The sequence below is a fragment of the Acyrthosiphon pisum genome, chromosome A1, assembly GCF_005508785.2.
Source record: "Acyrthosiphon pisum isolate AL4f chromosome A1, pea_aphid_22Mar2018_4r6ur, whole genome shotgun sequence".
In the NCBI taxonomy this organism is placed as follows: Eukaryota; Metazoa; Arthropoda; class Insecta; order Hemiptera; family Aphididae; genus Acyrthosiphon; species Acyrthosiphon pisum.
The window spans coordinates 89,493,273-89,511,995 of NC_042494.1; the positions used below are offsets into that span (position 1 = coordinate 89,493,273).

The following is an 18,723-nucleotide window of genomic DNA, read 5'->3' on the forward strand; positions in this document are numbered from 1 at the left end:
TTTTCAGAATTTTTATCGCTTCACTATATCAATCGGTACGTTGGACAAAAAACACGTCTAAATTCTTATGTTGCGCGTGTGTTAGACAAAGACAGGAAATCACCCCCCCCAATCCCTGAAAAATACATTTTTTCAATTTGGCTTTTACTAAAACTTACCACATAATGTGCCAGTTGGTTTTGTAATGATACATTTTCTAGTTCTCCGTCTTTATATTTTTGTCAAGTGAGCCGTTAACGGAATAGTAAAAAAAACAGTACTCGTAAACAACATGCATGGGAAAGGACCACACGGTCGACCGAAGCTATAGTGGTTAGATTATGCGGTCAAAAGAGACATATCTTTATTTTATCAAGTGTATACCACAGTGCCACTATAATTGCAGTACAATACTCAAACGTCTTACTACTATACGTCTTACTACTATACGTCTTATTACCAGATAGGTAATAAGAACACACTTATAGACGTATGTTTCAAGCATTAAAAACAATAACAACTGGACCATGACCTAAGACCACCGTGGTGGTTGACTTTGAAAAAGCTGCAATAAATTAAGAGTTTCCCAAAGCAGAATTAAAAGGTTGTTTTGTTAATTTCTCTCGATTTATTTGACGAAAATTCGAGATACAAGTCTTCAAAAAAGATCTACTTACGATGTAACATTTTTGCTATAAATTAGACAGTTACCACTTACCAAGTGTGGTAATTGATGCTTATAAAAAATTGTTGGACACCGAATATTTGAACGGAAATGACAAATTACTTTCACCAACATTTAATTATTTTGAAGACACTTGGATAGGACAGACAAAAAAATAGACCATCACCTAAGTATAACATTTCGAATTTGATTAATGTTACTTACTGATTTTGGAGGTTTTGCCTAGGATAAATAACGCAGTGGAAAGATGGCATAATTATTGTTGTACAATTTTGAATCAATACTCATAATTTTCAATTACAATTTATAATAAATAGATACCTGCTATAATAATACACGCATTTTTTCACAGTAAATGTGATGTTATACAATTCGTAATAAAATAAAATTACGTATATTTAAAAACTCAAAGGCCACGAAAAATGTATGTTTATTTTTTGGCCCTTGACATAAAAAATATTTCATACTCCAGGTTTTGTGTAAACTACACTGTGTTATTAAATTAATTATGAGATAAAAAATACTAAAAAATAATGCTACGAAAAATAATTCATATTATATTTATATAGTATATATATAAATTATATACGTGTAATACATTTGAAATTTGCATTACGATGATAATGTACATGAAGAATTTACGACGATAAATTGACTAGCGTTGAATTTACTCGCTTTGAATTACCTCGCGATGCATTGACGTATATCCATAATATGGGGTAAAACGAAATCTGATGAAATTAAATTGGAATGGAAAATTATTGATTGTCGGAAAATTGGTACGGGCGTTTTGAGCGTGGAATATTTGTACGGTCGTTAAAAATCAGGGTTTCTTAAACTAAAAAAAAAAAAATCCATGATAAATAAGTATCTACACGTTAGATAAGTACTGAATGGTATTTTAGGAAAGTATTAATCTTATAATCTACAACGACAAATTACTATGTTGATAACGACGATTAAAGTTATTGTATGGGTTACGACCTAATGCAACTGCAACTTTCAGCTTATTACCACACTTCCATAATTTTGCTATAATGGAATGTTTTGAAAGAATACGTTAGAATTGAAAGAATAGAAAGAATACCTACTTCAATACATTGATGAAGTATCAAACTAATAATAGTTTTTTAATAAAGAAATGACAATAGATATTTTTTTAAATATCATAGGTAAAATATTGTTACCAAAATTATCATACCTTTAAATCCACATACTCTTTGGGTTTATAAGGATGGGTCAGTGGGTCAGTGGGTCACTGTATAATGGATGGTATTAAATTTGAATTCAATGATATAATATCATTGTATAAGAAAAACGATTCTGAGACTGAATCTAGGTATAGGTATAAGATATATTATATACTTATATCTATGATATTAAAAAAAAATTGACCTATAATAAATTCCAAATTATTAATCATATCACAATATCCATTAGGTACTTATAACGCGTTATACATCAACAACAAACCGTGATACTATCATAGATATATAATAGTATACTTTATAAGTTTCAAGTACCCACGAATAATATTATACAATCACAACAAAATAACTACCTGAAATAGTTATTCTAGGTTTTTTAAAATGTAATTTCGTCCAAATTTAGAACTTAAAATAAGTATAAAAATAAACTGTGCTTATGTATTTTTTAGATTTTTGGTAACAGAATTAACTATTTACATGGAATCTTGTTATAAATTTTCAATCTTTAGATATAAAAGTTGAACATTTTATAAATTTTAACTACAAAATAATTATTCAATTTTAAATTTGATAAATTTTGTCAATTTTTGAGTTTTAAATGCTAATAAAAAAAAACTGTGACTAAAGATTTTTAATATTTTTCAAATGTTATTGTAATAATATAGTAGGAGCCTTGTATTAAATTTTCAAGTATTTTTACTCAACAAATAAAGTTTTATTGACATTCATAGAAAAAAAAAACTAATTAAATTGGAAACTGAAATTTTCCGTAAACAGCTCAAAACAAATCAAAATATTTTGAAAATTTGGTCATGTATTAAAAATGGAAATATAAACAACGAGTGAAAATTTCATGTACCTAAAGTCATTCGTTTTAAAGTTACACCAAAAACCAAAATCAATTTTCTCGAAAACAGATTTTGCGTAAAAATTCCCATTTCTCCTTAATTTTTCTTTTGTTTTTCACGGCGCTTTTGAAAACTACTGGGAAATTTTTACTTTTGACCCCCCAAAGTACCAACTAGATTCACTTTCCTATCAGAAAAGATACTGTTGAAGAAAATCGAAGCATTTACTGTCCTAAATGGTGATGAAAAATGCAAAAAAAAAAAATACAAAATAAAAATAAATAAAAATAATAATTAATACTAATAATAATATTAAAATCAATACATTCATCGTTTCACTCAGAATCTAAAAAACACATAATTATAGTATTTACATTTTTAAATTTATATTTACAATGTATGTCAATTAATTATTATCGGTTTCGACGTGTTATCAACAAAATACCTTAATCTAATAAGATTATCCAAATCTAATCTAATAAGAATTAGAAATAATAATAATTAGAATTAGGATGCTGTTAACTTCATAGTAATTTCTTTTTATAATTATTATTTAGTTATTATTATATTAAATATAATATTATTGTCTATGTTGTCAATAATTTTCACATTTATACTATCATTTCTTCATTAACTGTTATGTTACCAATATGTAAATGGCGACTGGCGCTATTAATCAATTAATAAATAATAACTAATAAGTAATAATCAAAGTAATCAATAAATTTCGATGAACATTTCACAGAAACTTTTGAAAATAAAAATAAAACTATGACATAAGCCAAGGGGGGGGGGGTCCGGACCCGGGGTCCACCCCCCTGTGTTCGCCACTCAAGACGGATTTGACTTTTGAACGCCTAACTGCCTAAAAGATCAGTTTGATTATTTGAACTTTATTAGTTTGATCTATGGGTACCTATAGTTATATTATACTATAAATTATAATAATATATTATCATCAAACATTGTGCTCTTCGTATGTTTACAAAATACATTTTCATTATTATTTTATTAATACTTTGAATGACAATTATTACCTAGGGCCGAGTAAGATATGGAGTACTGAAAGTCCAAAACTTAAAAAATATTTAACTGTAATAATTTAATCTCAAGAATTTTACTAAAACATTTGCTCGTCTTATTCGATAGTGAAATAAGAAGTAATAATAATATACATATTTTATAGGTGTATATCATTTGCACACCTACACTTAAACATTTTGAAAAATAAGAGTTCTTTAATATAATTTAACACTTTACATAATATATTACGTATAATATGAAGCAAAAAGAATAATGTAGGCAAAAAAACGGGAATTTATACTCAAATCCCATTTTTGACAAAATCAAATTTTGTTTTTTTGCAGTAACTAAAAAATGAACAATCGTAGATGTTTTAAATTTTCTTTAAATGTTTTATGTCCATTTCTTATACATTATAAAAATATATTCAAAATATCTTGGCTATTTATAGGCAAATATGTTCGGTTTTTAAAAAAAAAAAAATTACTATCGATAAATTATGTTACTTTTGAAAAAAAAAATTATAATATTTAATATTAGGTTTTTCTTAAGGTTATTAGTCTAAATAAAAAAAAAGTTGAGCGTAAATCCAAAATTTTTTATGAGCGTCTGTAAGAAGAATTTCGGCAAAATTGGTTAATATCACAACATTTTGCAAATTACTTTGAGTTAGAAATTCATAATAATTTTTCTTTTAATATCAAAGATTTGAAAATTTAATACAAAATTCCTCATAAAATTTTCTACCTATATTGAACAAAAAAAATTATAATTTGAAAATTACATAATATCAAATTGTTTGCATGGATGAGCGATATTTTGTATTATAAATGTTGCGACATCCTATATATTAAACAATATTTTGTATTGTGAGTTTATTTGAAATTTGTTTCATTTAAATTATATTGTTGTATGTAATTGGTTTCTGGAGCAATAAACTCATAGCTTCGATATTGTGGTTTAATAAAAGACTTATTCACGGAACAGGGATATTATATTATATTATGTAGCGTAAAATACACGGAAACTTATAACGTAGAACTATATCAGAAAATGTGCTGCGAAGAATAGTTACTTATATAAAGGATTATTGTATACGAAACTTACTATGTGATTTGTTTTACGAAGATGGTTCTAACGTGTCTATAAACTCTCTTTTTTACTTCAACTAATGGGTTACATACGGTTTGAAGTTATATTATATAATTAATCAAAAACAATTTTAATTAACTTAATGTAACTTTTTTTGATTATTATCTGGAGCTCGAGAATGCTATTACCTATAGGTATATTACAAGTCAGAAAAGTATATAATATTATGTAAAAAGTTCTATTGTAAGCGACTATTCAAAACATTCATCAAATATTAATCATAATTGAACGTATCTCCAAAATCACCTTGTCTTAATAACTATAACCTAACCTATGCAACTAAGTGGAGAATTTTTATAAATCCCGAAAAACTTTTGCATGTGCCATTTACACTTTGAAAAAATAACCTCCCTTCCCTTCAACTTCAAGGAGTTGAGATACCTACAATGACTCAGGTAAAGTATTTGGGAATTTTAACAGACAAAAGACTAAGCTGAGGCCCACATTTAAAGTACAAACGAAAAATTCTCAATAACCACCTCTTTTTTTTTCCGGTTTTAACCGACGACGCCGCGGGATCTGCTTTCGCATTGCTTCCGCGGCGCAAAAACCACCTCTATCTGGTTCAACTTATACTCAAATCCAAACTACCAATTCACATAAAATCCACACTTTACAAGTCTTTACTGAGACCCATTTAGGGGCGTACCTATGGTATTCAAATCTGGAAATTCGCCAAACCTTCTCAAATACTCACCATTCAAATCTTTCAGTCCATCACTCTTCGGCATCACGGCTCGGCCCCTTGCTACGTAACAAACGAAACCTTACACAATTTTGATTCAACCAACTTTGATTTTGTCGTAATATTATGTTATCATTATTTTTACTATTATTATTGCGATAAAATATGATAATACCATGTTATACAATACAGGTATATCCAACAGTATCTAGTCCTGTGTATTGTTATACATCTATGATATTATATTATTACCTAATATGTGGTTATACAATATTGTTTGACTTTTGACGGACATGCATTGTTTTCGTTTTAAATATTTTTATAACTTAATTCTCTTTGTTATATTAATGTGTTTTATTGCATCCATTGTCTAGAGTCTGATAATACAGGTAAACTAAAATCATGGTTGTATCTAGTATTATGTCAATGGTGCATAGGTATTCATAATAATAATTATTAATAAAATTGTAATATTAAAAATCAATAAACCCATTAGATTTTTATTTTAACAAACTTTTTTTTTCAAATTGAAAATATGCGCGAGAAGTGGATGAAACGAATAACATGAATTTTTTTTCATTAATTATATTGTATTACCTATTCATTAACTTTGCAATGAATCATGAATACACTTTGATGTTTTTTATAAATTGTTGCTAATAACACTTCTATAACGTATGCTGATATAGATTTTTGTTGATTCAGCTGACGTACTAATTAATTAAAATACATTTTTAAATATTATAATAAATAACAATATATATTTATATTAACGTGTTTATCAGTTCGTAAATCACTATAGAAGTCGTTATTAACAATACTAGTATACTACTATTTACACAGAACACATTTAAACACGCAAAAAACATGCCTTGCAAAAATTGCTACAATTCTAATGCCGTATATACAATTGCGATAATAATGATGAATTTGTTGATAGTCTGGTATACGTTTCGATCGGCAGACCACAAGGTTGACGAAAAGCACCTCGTCATGGACAAGGCCAAGACTATAGTGAGACAGCTGGACGTCATAGACGACATCGTTTTTTGCTATCGTCCGGTTTACAATTTTATCAAGACCAAGGTAGGTTGGAAATACTACAAACGAGCAAAGAATAAAATCCATTTTCATTTACTTTATTAAAGTCTTAAAGTAGGTACCTACCTATATGTATACAGTGTCTTTTTAAAATTTAAAATTTCATTACGTCATTTTACTGGTAATTAAAAAAAATACCTAACTAATTTGAAATTTGAGTAAAAACTCATTAGCTTTAATAATACACGATAGAAGTGATTATATATTAAATTACTAATAATTTGCATTGCTAAAATCTGATCGTTTTTTTTTTTTTTGGGAAATCGTACTTCAAAGTAACCTCTATTTGCCTAGCAAGTAGCAACGAACATCCCTAATAGGAATTACTTTGAAATCGCTTTTATATCGTCTATAAAATGATCATATATTAATAGTCGATTAAGTTTTCGACTTGTTAGTCTGATTAAGATAATCGACTATGTTTTATTAAGTTATATTTTAAATTCTTATAATAAATTGAAAAATATATTTTCCATTACGTTTAATCTACTCTATTATATATTTATATAATATTATACTACCTAACCCACTCTACCCCGGTAAAAGGATTAGCTAAATAAACGAAGAGGAATCGCTTGAAAAATCACAGACCTCACATAAAAATACGTAAAAAAAACTTTTCTCTTTAAGGAAATTTGTTTTCATCAAAAAGTAATAATTACTTTTTATTTAACAAACGAAAAAAGCCATTTCCTTACGCACGCAGAGTCAAAACAACAAACAAGATGTAAAATAATTATTACTGTTAATAATAAATCGTTATTATTATTAATAATTATAAATAAATAAAATAATAAAAGGCAAAACCGTAAACTGCAGTATATAATACATACGACGTGTAAAAAAAAATTATATTTTCAAATGAAAACAAAAGAATATTTTTATGTTTTATGATATTTTCGAAAAATACAACGCGCGTAACCCGTATACGTATTTGTTAGTTTTATCATAAATAATATGTGTTTGTGAAATAGGTACTACCTATATATATATACATAGCAGTGTATATTATAATATCTACGTATATTATAACGACGTGTATAGAGTCAAGGGACACGCGCGTGTATAATTGAATTTTTACCATAAACGAGATTAATTTTGCGTGGAATACGAACCGTTACGTAATACTATGCGAGTGGTAAATGTTTGATGGTACTTACGTTTATGTACCTACCTGTGTATAATATAATGAGCCTACTCTTGGGACGCACGCGGGCGAGTGTACATATATTAATTCAGCGTGAGATCGGAATTTCGGGTTCATACATATTTATCATAATGTTGTGGTAGGTATATTATAATATAGTTTTATAATTTGAGCGCCCGTTATGAATCCCACGAAACCCTTTTTACGATGGATAGAGTCTAGCGTATAGTTTTTCGGACGAACATCGCGGATTTTCATTCGAAATTCTATACGCCCATATCAATTAGTATAATATATTTTTATGGATAGTAAAATGCATTATATATTATTATTATGTTTTTGTGTGATGAAATAATAAAATACCTAATTGTGCGTAAGGGGGCATAACTTACCGGTTGCTCTCACAATTACCTTTTTTTTAAGCTTCCAATTTCCCCAAATACACGATTACCACGAGTGTACCACACCTGGCGTAAAATGAGCTAGGTAATTGATATGTGAATAAATGAAACTAAAATATAATGCGTATAATACAAAAATAAAAAAAATATATTTTATAACAATGAGGCATGCAATGTAATTTTTCAAAAGAAAAAAAGATAAAGTTAAATTTATAAATTAATATTATGTTTGTAAAATAAAGACTAGGTAACTATTTTTTTAACGAACTTCCATAATATATATACAACTTATTACTATAAATATCGTATATATATTCTGTAATCAGTATTATGATCATGTACCAATAATATAATATGTTGAGGGAAATTTGTACATTTTGATGCGGAAAATAATAACTGGTACCTACTTACATTTTTGTGAATTCCGAAAACAGCTACCGAGGTCAACCTGTCAACACTCGTTACAAATTTAACCTACTATAAAAATTATCTATTTATTTGGATTAATATATTATAATACACTTCACAATAACATAGTATGTCTCTAACATCGAGGATAAGAAGAAAATCGCATAAAAACAATGTCCGTCGTCACTGAATAGTGAACACTAGGTAAACGTTTATTTTTATTATTCCGGAAATGTTTTAACTTCACTGTGTAATTCACATATTATATAGATTCGAAAATTAGTCTTTATTCACGCATACAGAAATTGAGTATAATTTTATGTATGGTGGTAATTAATATTAGCGTTTCGAAAGTTTAGGAAAAGGGAAAATTTGGCTGAACTGGCAATAATTAATAATAATATCTTAAGACTCAATTAAACACAAAGTACGAAATATTATTATTTTTTTCTCTTTATTGAGATTTTAACATTAAATTATTATATCTCGACACTTATCATACGTAACAGCATGAAAATATTTAAGATTTTGTATTATATGTATCAAAATCGTATTCATTTTAATACGCATATTGATTAGTCAGATTATGATAATGTTTTTTAAAAAAAATTCATACCACAATGTTTATGACTTTCTATTATATTGAATATATTTTATTTAAATTACAGAAATATTATCTTACCTACCTAGGCGTTTTATAGAATTAGTTTTGTGATGTATTAATTGTATACAATTTTAAATTGTAATCTAATGCGCGTTTAATTTACCGTTAACATCATAATCTCCACGCTGTGTACCAAATATGTGTACAGTAAATTAATAATCCTTCGGGTAGTTCGTGAGTAGTCGAGTTTAGAGTTTATTGTTGCAGATAAACGCAGCGGTGGATGCCATGGACAACGACGACGACGATTTAGCCGCAGAGTACTTTACCGACGCCCTGCTTTTGATTGGACCCAATCAAAAAGTTTTGAGATTAATGCATAATAATTTACCCCGACACATTATCACAAAAATCAAACACAGTTACGGAAAATACTTGGAAGAAGTAGACGACACGGAGACATAAAATATATACCTAGTATTATACGTATACCACAGTGTTATTTCAATGTTATTTTAAATAATATGAAATATAAATAGATAATTAAAAACGTTAGGTGTATTATGTATAATATTTTATGGGGATAAAACATAATAATATCATAAAATGAATCGGAAGAAATAAAATAAAATACCTATAACATTAATTATATATTATCGTAAGTATACATTTTTCTCGGAAAAATGGAGAATAATAGTGTTCACTTGACAATGTTTCAATTTTGAAGAATAATTTATATTCCACTTCTGCAGTTTTGCATTCTATGACTTATAGACTATATTATATATGAAATAGGTACTTATAATATAATATCTATTAAACTTGGCAATATTGGCATTTTACATTTTCAAAGTACAAAACAATTCGTTTTGATTCGAATGTATCTTTTACATTCTTTACCTCGAGGACCTATTGACAAAAGCTGAATATATATATATTACATAATAATAAGATATGAATTGTTTTGTAAAAACATTTAAAGCTTTGGTAAGAAGTGACGTGTGAAGAAGGGAACCTCGCAAAATGTAAAGCGCTCATTTCCACTATGATACTTTTTGAAATAATTGCTGTTAAAAACATTGCCCTGTATGCAATGACCTTAACTATGTATGCTATATGAAATTTGTATTCAAATGAGAGATTTTTAAAAGAAGAAAAAACAACAACGCTTCATTGTTAAGGCGTTAAGCCAATATACCTTCGATGATGAGTATTTGTATTGTATTGAGTGTTTGGATTTTTTCGAAAGAAAAGTTATTGTTGCACATTTAAAGGCCAAACAATGTGTTTGTCTAAATAAAATATTACGAAAATGATTTTTTTATATTTTATTTTATCTGTTTGTTTGGTTATATATGCTCTACATGTCATTATTTTATTGGTACCGATGATTTTACGTGTTTTTTAACCGTTGGGCCATTTTTGTCCTAATGTCCAATTGAACTATTCAATTTTTAATATGATTTTATTGTTACTATACATGCTATATATACGTGTACTTAAGGTTTTGACGTGAAATGTATAGGTTAGTTTAATTATATGTTTGAATAAAATTGTTGTTCTACTGTATTAATATTGTTTATAATCTTTTTTTCTAGTTACTATAACCACTTATAACCATGATTTACATTTAGTCTTAGTTAGATATGTATTGTGATAAGATACGTTTATTATACCTAACCTGTGATATTAAATTATTTTGCGGGAAAACAATAATGTGTTTTGATTTTTATAAATTATCTACATGACTACATAAATTGAACATTCAGCATTTAAAGGTTAAATTTACACATATAGATGTTGTATTCCATTTTTCTTTCAGTTGTAGAGATGACATGCACGTAATATATATTATTCCAACTAAGTACTGTAAGTATCTACTGTTGAATAAACGAAATCGGAGTTTTTCGCTATCCATATTTTGTAGATAATATATAATATCATAATATATTGTTTGTTTTTCGCATAGAATTAATGAACCGTGAAAAAACTTTGATAATTTATATTTATATATTAGGTATACATATATCCAACCCTTAATCGTTTGATATATTTTTATTATTGTAAGAACAAATATATACAAAAAACGGGTAAGTGCATTGGGGTGGTCCTTAAATTTAAAGTCGAAAATGTTTTTTGTCTCATTCTTAAAACTAGTACGTACAAAATTAACTTAAAGTTTGAACCCGGTATACATGTATAATAATATAATAAAATAAAATACTTAATATAATAATATATATTATACAACAATACGCCGTACATATATACCTGATACGCGGTGTTGTACAACCGATCATAATGTAAACAAAAAATTGTCAAAAATAAGATTTAGAACTTCGTCGAAATAGATTTTTGAATAAATGGATATAGTAAACGAGATTTTATTCTAACGGAAATATATAGACGGTTCCGGTGGGATGGGGAAACCGGATATTTTCAATACTTGAAAAATAATACATACAACAAAATAAAACGCATCGTATCGCATTGTAAGTCGTTATAGTACTATATTTTATATCTTACGTGATGTACACATATTATTGTCGTGAATTGTGCTTATGGAGTTAAGCGTATTCACTGTCGCTGCAGCAGTCCACATTCACAATCGTTACCAGAAATAATCGTAACGGAAGCTGCGTGTCTCCTCCATTAAAAAACGGTCTGTTGAAATTTATTAAATAATATTATGCGAAAATCTTAACCCAAAAATAATTAGGAAATGTCTGTTTAAAGTGTTTAAACGTTTTTTTTTTTTTAATTTTACTTACCTACATGGGTCGTATATTATACAATGTGATATATAATGCGTGAGTAGATGGTTGAAATAATATAAATAAATTATTTAAAAATGTATTGATATTATTGTATGGTAATATTGCCTTTGTGGTATTTATATACTAAACAAACAATTTACATAATAAGTAAATGTAATTTTCTAGAATTCACTATTTAGATAATTTTATGCACGCATAATACCTATGTGATTAATAATTACATATTTAATTACTTAATGCATTAGAATATACCATATATGTATGACCTACTATGACGTTCACATTTAATAATTTGCCTTATGCTTATGCAGCTAAGCGTATTATACTGTCCTTGCAGTGAAATTCACAATCGCGTTATACTAGAAATCGTAACGGAAGCTGCGAGTGTCCAACATAAGAAAGCCGTCTGTTGAAGTTTATTAAATCATATTATGCGAAAATCTTCACTAGATAGAATTGGAAATGTCTGTTCAAATGATTTTTTTTTTTGTTTTGATTCTACTGGAATACAGCAGGTGCATATCTACATGGCCACATGGGCTGTATATTATACAATGTGATAAATTATATCATGTATGAGTAGATACTAGATGGCTATAATAATATATAAACATTATTTGAATATTTATTTTGTGGAAATTGTCAGTATAAAAATAGGGGCAATATTAAACAAACTATTTAAGTAATAGTTAAATGTTGTTTTCTAGAACTCACTATTTAGACAATATTATTTAGGCATACGTGATTTACCATTTATTGTGAATTTTAAAAAATTCAAAGGAATAGAAAAAAAAACAACATACACATCATTGTAAAACCAATACATTCATCGCTCCGCTCAGAATCTAAAATATGTTTACGGGGAAAGGTTAACATACAATCAATTTATTATTCAGCATTGATGTATTTAATGATGAGTTACCTACATATAGGTAATATACGCAACAATAAATTTCCTAGAAAATTGGTAAGGGCAAATACATTTTATGTAAATGGCAAATTTTTCTCAAATAATAATAACCTCTCATATATACCTCCTATATTATATACTCACAAAGAGTTTTATTTCAATTTAAAATATAAAACAAATGTTATTTAAGAGCATATTGTGTGTAAGCTAGAAAAATAAATAGAAATTATATAACAATATTTCTTCTCGTATTCTTCGCAATTATTATAATGTAAGAGTTCTTAGATTTTCTAAGGTTTTCTCTAGCATTTTGCTTGTACCAATAAAACTCTCGTCCGTTTTTTTGTAAATAAAAATTAATTTTTGAACCGTTATTGAAAGATACTGAAGAATAAAAGTTCTCGAATTATATTTTATAATCGAATAAACAACAAAAGTTGTAGTTTGTTATGGAAAAATATAAAAATACAGATAGAGCGTTTCCGTGAATGAACTAAATATTAATTTAAACGGATAATGTAAATAATACTTAAAAAGATTTAAACCTATTCATAAATAATACGATACTTTTTGAAATATATTTACCTTTAATGATGACTTTGGTTTAAAACTAATTAATAATCTGTACCTAGATTGAATATTTAAACAATGTAATATATACCTAGAAAGTATGGAAATATTTAATTTTGAATATTAAATTCAAATTTGACCATCATTCGTGTATAATATTTTACAAGACACAATAGAGTAATATTCTGAATGAAAAAAAAAATATTGTTATATTTTGGATTATGAACGACGAATCTATCCAACTAATTTTAAAAGTATATGAAAATTTTAAATGTTGGAAGGAAAATGTAGAAGAATTACTCCAAAGATGTCATAATGTTTCTTTATACAGGTACCAAATGATTATAATATAGACTGAGAAATTGTATGAACTCTTTTTCTTGTTTTTTTAATAACTTACTATGGTCTTTCTTGATATTATAATTACGGAAAATGATGACTTCATATTTGTGTTTGATATTAATCATACATTTTAATGAACATATAATATTCTTATATAATATATTTTTTAACATTGATGGGCAGTTCGAATTATTTTTATTTAAAAGTAGATACTTTTAGAAACGAAATTACGTACTATTGCTCATGACTAAATATATATATAGTCATGCTACTGCTATAGCGGAACCGTCAAATCATTTATTAAATTAATTATTAATTAAATCTTTTATTATTTTTAATATTCATAAAAACAAAAATATATCTATGAATTAATATTTTGTGTTTACTTCTTTTTTTCTAGGAAACTAAGAATTGCTTAATTGCATAACGAAAACCAAACGTGACGAAAACAGTCGGTAGTGTATAATTGAATACCACAAATTATAAAATATAATAATTTGATTTTCTGATTGTTATTCATTATTTGCTATACAATATGATACTAATTTTACTTAGAACGAAAATAAATAGCTGTTGTCAAAATATGGTTCAATATATTACAGGTAACATTTAAGTAAACATACTATAATACTTAGGTACTAAAAATAGAAATAACTGACAACTGACAAGTGGTTTTAAAATACAGTGCCCAATGTTCTATTGATTTTTAGAGGTGCAGTAGAAAATCTTCTTTCGTTAGAAGTAGTGAATAGTGATATTATATTATGTAAATTGAATTTAGAAATTGCTGCTATACCAGTAGGTACTATCTATAAGAGATAACTGGTGTTGCATAGTTCATAAAATGCTGAGCAATGTGTAATAGTTTCTAGTTATAAATAATATTATATATATAAAAAAAACAATATTAGGTAAGTACCTACTTATGTGGTTTCTGTGAGAATTTTAAGTGAACTTTTTTAATTTATTGATAGTGTATGGTAGATATTTGAAAAGTTCTACTAAAAACCTTCCCACCTGCCTGAATTGGAAATACAACACCGAAGTTAGATAGTAGAATAGAGTGAAGAAATGTTATTTTTCGAATGCCTCACTAGTTTTTGATTTATTTGCCAATCTATTTTAAAACCAATTTCTTGACCAAATATTGTTTTTTTTCATTTTTTGATAAACAGGAGTTTTCGCCGAATTCTTTACGAATGAAATTGTTATTATGATTGCTTTTAAATTTAGAGACACCTGCTCAAAATGCGAACCAGCCAACTAGAATATCCCAATTTTTTTTAAAAGAAGAAACATGAACAGTTTAAACTTTAAATTGTTTATATTTATTTAATTAAAAATATATTTTTGTGTGTATATTTATGAAAATAACAGCAAAAAAAAGATATAAAAAAAAAATAACGACTAACAAAAGCACAGTTTAATGAACACTTTTTTATTATACCTATGCCATTTGTTAGTATAGCTTTTTAACACAACTTTTCATTGTGTTTTTTTTTTGTTCGAATGAAAAGTTAACTTTCTTTCCTACAACTTATTAAAATTATAAATAAACGTAGAAAACTTTATTTTAAACTAAATAAATTAACATTAAAATAAACAATAAATTAACTAACAAAATACTGTTGATGAAAAAATAAGTTTTTCGTCATAGGTAGGTACAAGATATGATATTTTAAATTGAAAGTGCTGATATCGCTATATCAGTTAAAATAAATTCAAAAGTTTAGAATTTATTACCATACTTTGTATGAAACCTAAAATACATTGATATTTCAGATATGAAGAACAAAAACTACGTTAATAGTTATTTTAAATTCGTGTTTCTAATGTTTGAAAGACAATGTTATTTAATATTAATACTATAGATCAGTGGTTTTCAACCCGGTGTGCCGCGGCACACTGGTGTGCCGCGAGCACCCTTGGAGTGTGCCGCGATAAATCTATTAATACCTAGTTTTATAATTTTCATCATATGCTTCACGTATTATAATTATATATTTATATGTATTGGTGTGCCGCGAAAATTTTGTAAGAGATGAAGTGTGCCACAATGTGAAAAAGGTTGAAAACCACTGCTATAGATATTTAATGCATTTGTTGCTAAGCTCAAATTTTCTGAGTTTAAAATCCATGTTATTTAGATTTAAATATTTTTGTATAGAAAATATCATCGTTCAAGTAAAAGAGTTTAAATTATTAAATTCAATATTGGTGTATTGGACATTTTAATAGCCACGAAAACCCGTTAAAAATAATCGCCACAACCACAATGCCAAGCGGTATAATTATATTAATGGATTTCGTTTTATTTTTTCAACGAGGTATTTTTCATTTAGTTCGTTTGGCATTTTTTTTTTCGTTTTGCAGGACAAATCCGTAGTACAAACAATACGTAATAACGATAATATAATAAAATATTAAAAATAATATAGCCTACCATGACATATACTCCAATATAATATAATATTAAAAATAATATAGCATAAAACATAATATACCACATATATACCTACCTACGTGTGCACTCTGTAGGAGCGTACACCATTGTGAGAGTGCTAATTTTATTTTAAACCATTCAAATATTTAACAATATTAACAATTAAAAATAATAATATTATATTTAAAAAAATTATAATGACTAATGACATTTTATATACAATAAAAAGCTGTCTTACATCAGTTATCTAGGATTAATTCGTTCGAATGATGTACGATTAGTATTTTATAATCAAAATAAATTTCGTTCGACCAAATGAATTTGGCCTCATGCTTTTCTAGTCTTTAATCTGATTTCGAAGAAATAATATCAGAGTGAAATATTATGTAATAATAAAAAAAATCTTTTTAAATTTAATAAAATATGTCTGCTGCGTATTTTTTTAGATAAAGGAAAACGTAATACGTTTTTTCAAAGAATTATATACACGAGAAAATAGTTATGTAGTTACGTATCTATCTAGCTAGGTGCCTACTTACCTACCTACCAGCTTGTTCACCTATATATTACGTTTCAGCTATCAAATAGGTATAACACAAATAAGAATCAAAGAAAACTAATTTTTTTTGTTCTCAGTTTAAACATTTTCAAACTGAAACTACAAAGCTGCAATTCGAAGAGATGTGCAATCGAAAAAAACAGAAGTAAAATATATAACACTCAAACGTTTCATTCAACATATTATAATATAAAACAACGGCAAAGAATTGAAATTTACAATGCTTTATGCTGCAGTTTTGATATATATATATATATACATAATATTTTTTTATTGACTACACCTCCTACAGTCATGTGTAGGTATACAGGTGAGTTATTTTGAAAAAAAAAGAGAAAATACGAATCAAAATTTTTGAATATTCATAATAAGCCATGTTATCATTTTTTTTACATATGATACACATGGTTGAAAAAATAATCACTGAAATCTTTTCCGTATTCATGTTATTTCCGTTGGAAAAGGTCACAGTGCGTAACAAATGCATTATTCTAAAATCCAAATCGATCGATAAAACTAAAAAAAAATAAAATGCTCGGCGTAGATTTAAAAACAATTTTATGATAATACTTTTGATTCGCAGCGCGTGATTATGCCCGTAGTAGTAGAAACACTATTTATAATAATATTGTTCTACCGGAATACTGCAGCGCAGCATTCAATCGTTTTGTTTAAATTGATTTTTATTTTTACAAGGACATTTGAATAATAATAGAGTAAATTCTAATTTACATAAAACTCAAAAGAGCATTTATCGCAATCTCTGAATGAGCGCAAAGAAGAAGAAGAAGAAGAAGAAAAATACTTAGGTACTTGCACAACTGCAGCGGCGAGACGATTTCGATATTAATTTACATCTGAAACGTTACTACCTATATAGATTGTATATACCTATATATAGGTGTATTGTGTATAATAATGATTCTGCAGCAGTGTTGTACACGCCATGTGCCCAACGCGATCCAGCTCAGTAAGCTCAGAAATAATAATAATAATATTACAGTGTATAGGCAAAACATGTGCAACGACCGCGTAAGAATAATAACAACAATAATAATGCGTCGTGTCTCGCTCGTAAAATGCATAATAATATAATATATTCTATGCCGAAGCCGCGCGTATATATTATAATAAAGTATAGAGTGGTATTATAAACAGTTTGTCGTTGTTAAAAATAATTACGTTCAATAAAGTCAAAATCGATATTTCAGGCCATTAATCTGGATAGTAATGTAGTTAAGTACAATAATGTAACGGCGCCTATGTATATCGACGATCGTCAAATTTAATATGTACCTAATATGCGACGAAAACATTATAACAATATTATAGTCGCGGTCACTCGTGAAACGGTATATTAAAATTTTTACTAGGTATATGTGAATTCTATGTATAGTGGACAGTGGTATACTACTATTTAGGATATAAGTTTTATAAATATTGTAAATTAAAATATTATATAGTTTTTTTTATTGTATACTAACAACTCATTTACCTCGCCACAAGCTCTGCTTAGTGGGGTAAATTAATTTACTTATTGTAACTATATTATTTATTCAATAAAAAAAAAAATTCTCCAAAATATACATTTTCTACTTTTGGATATAATGGTTTCATATGGGTAGTTTGAATAAGTACAACTACGTTTTTACAAGCAAATCTAATTTTTTATTTATTAATAAAAGGTATAATTATTTTTTTTTTGTTGTTGTTATTATGGGTAGTGGTTTTTTTTATTTTTTAATGGAAAAGTATATTTTTAATTTTAAAGTACTAAACATTCCCAAACATTTTGATGGCATATCCGTACACGCATTTCGAATAAATATATTTTATTAATAACAAATCAAAGTGTAGATAAGCGGAGTTGTATATTATAAT

The 18,723-nt window shown here is 26.9% G+C and overlaps 2 protein-coding genes across 4 annotated transcripts in view; one reads left to right on the forward strand and one right to left on the reverse strand.

Moving 5' to 3' along the window:
* LOC100574941 (connectin) overlaps window positions 1–18,723 on the reverse strand; it is a 299,097-nt gene that overhangs the window by 69,104 nt on the left and 211,270 nt on the right. The window lies entirely within an intron of this gene.
* Window positions 4,565–9,792, forward strand: LOC100570603. The gene is made up of 2 exons (XM_003245625.4): window positions 4,565–6,666; window positions 9,509–9,792. Exons 1-2 carry the CDS (start codon window positions 6,448–6,450, stop codon window positions 9,704–9,706), a joined length of 417 nt encoding a protein of 138 aa, XP_003245673.1. The 5' UTR covers window positions 4,565–6,447; the 3' UTR covers window positions 9,707–9,792.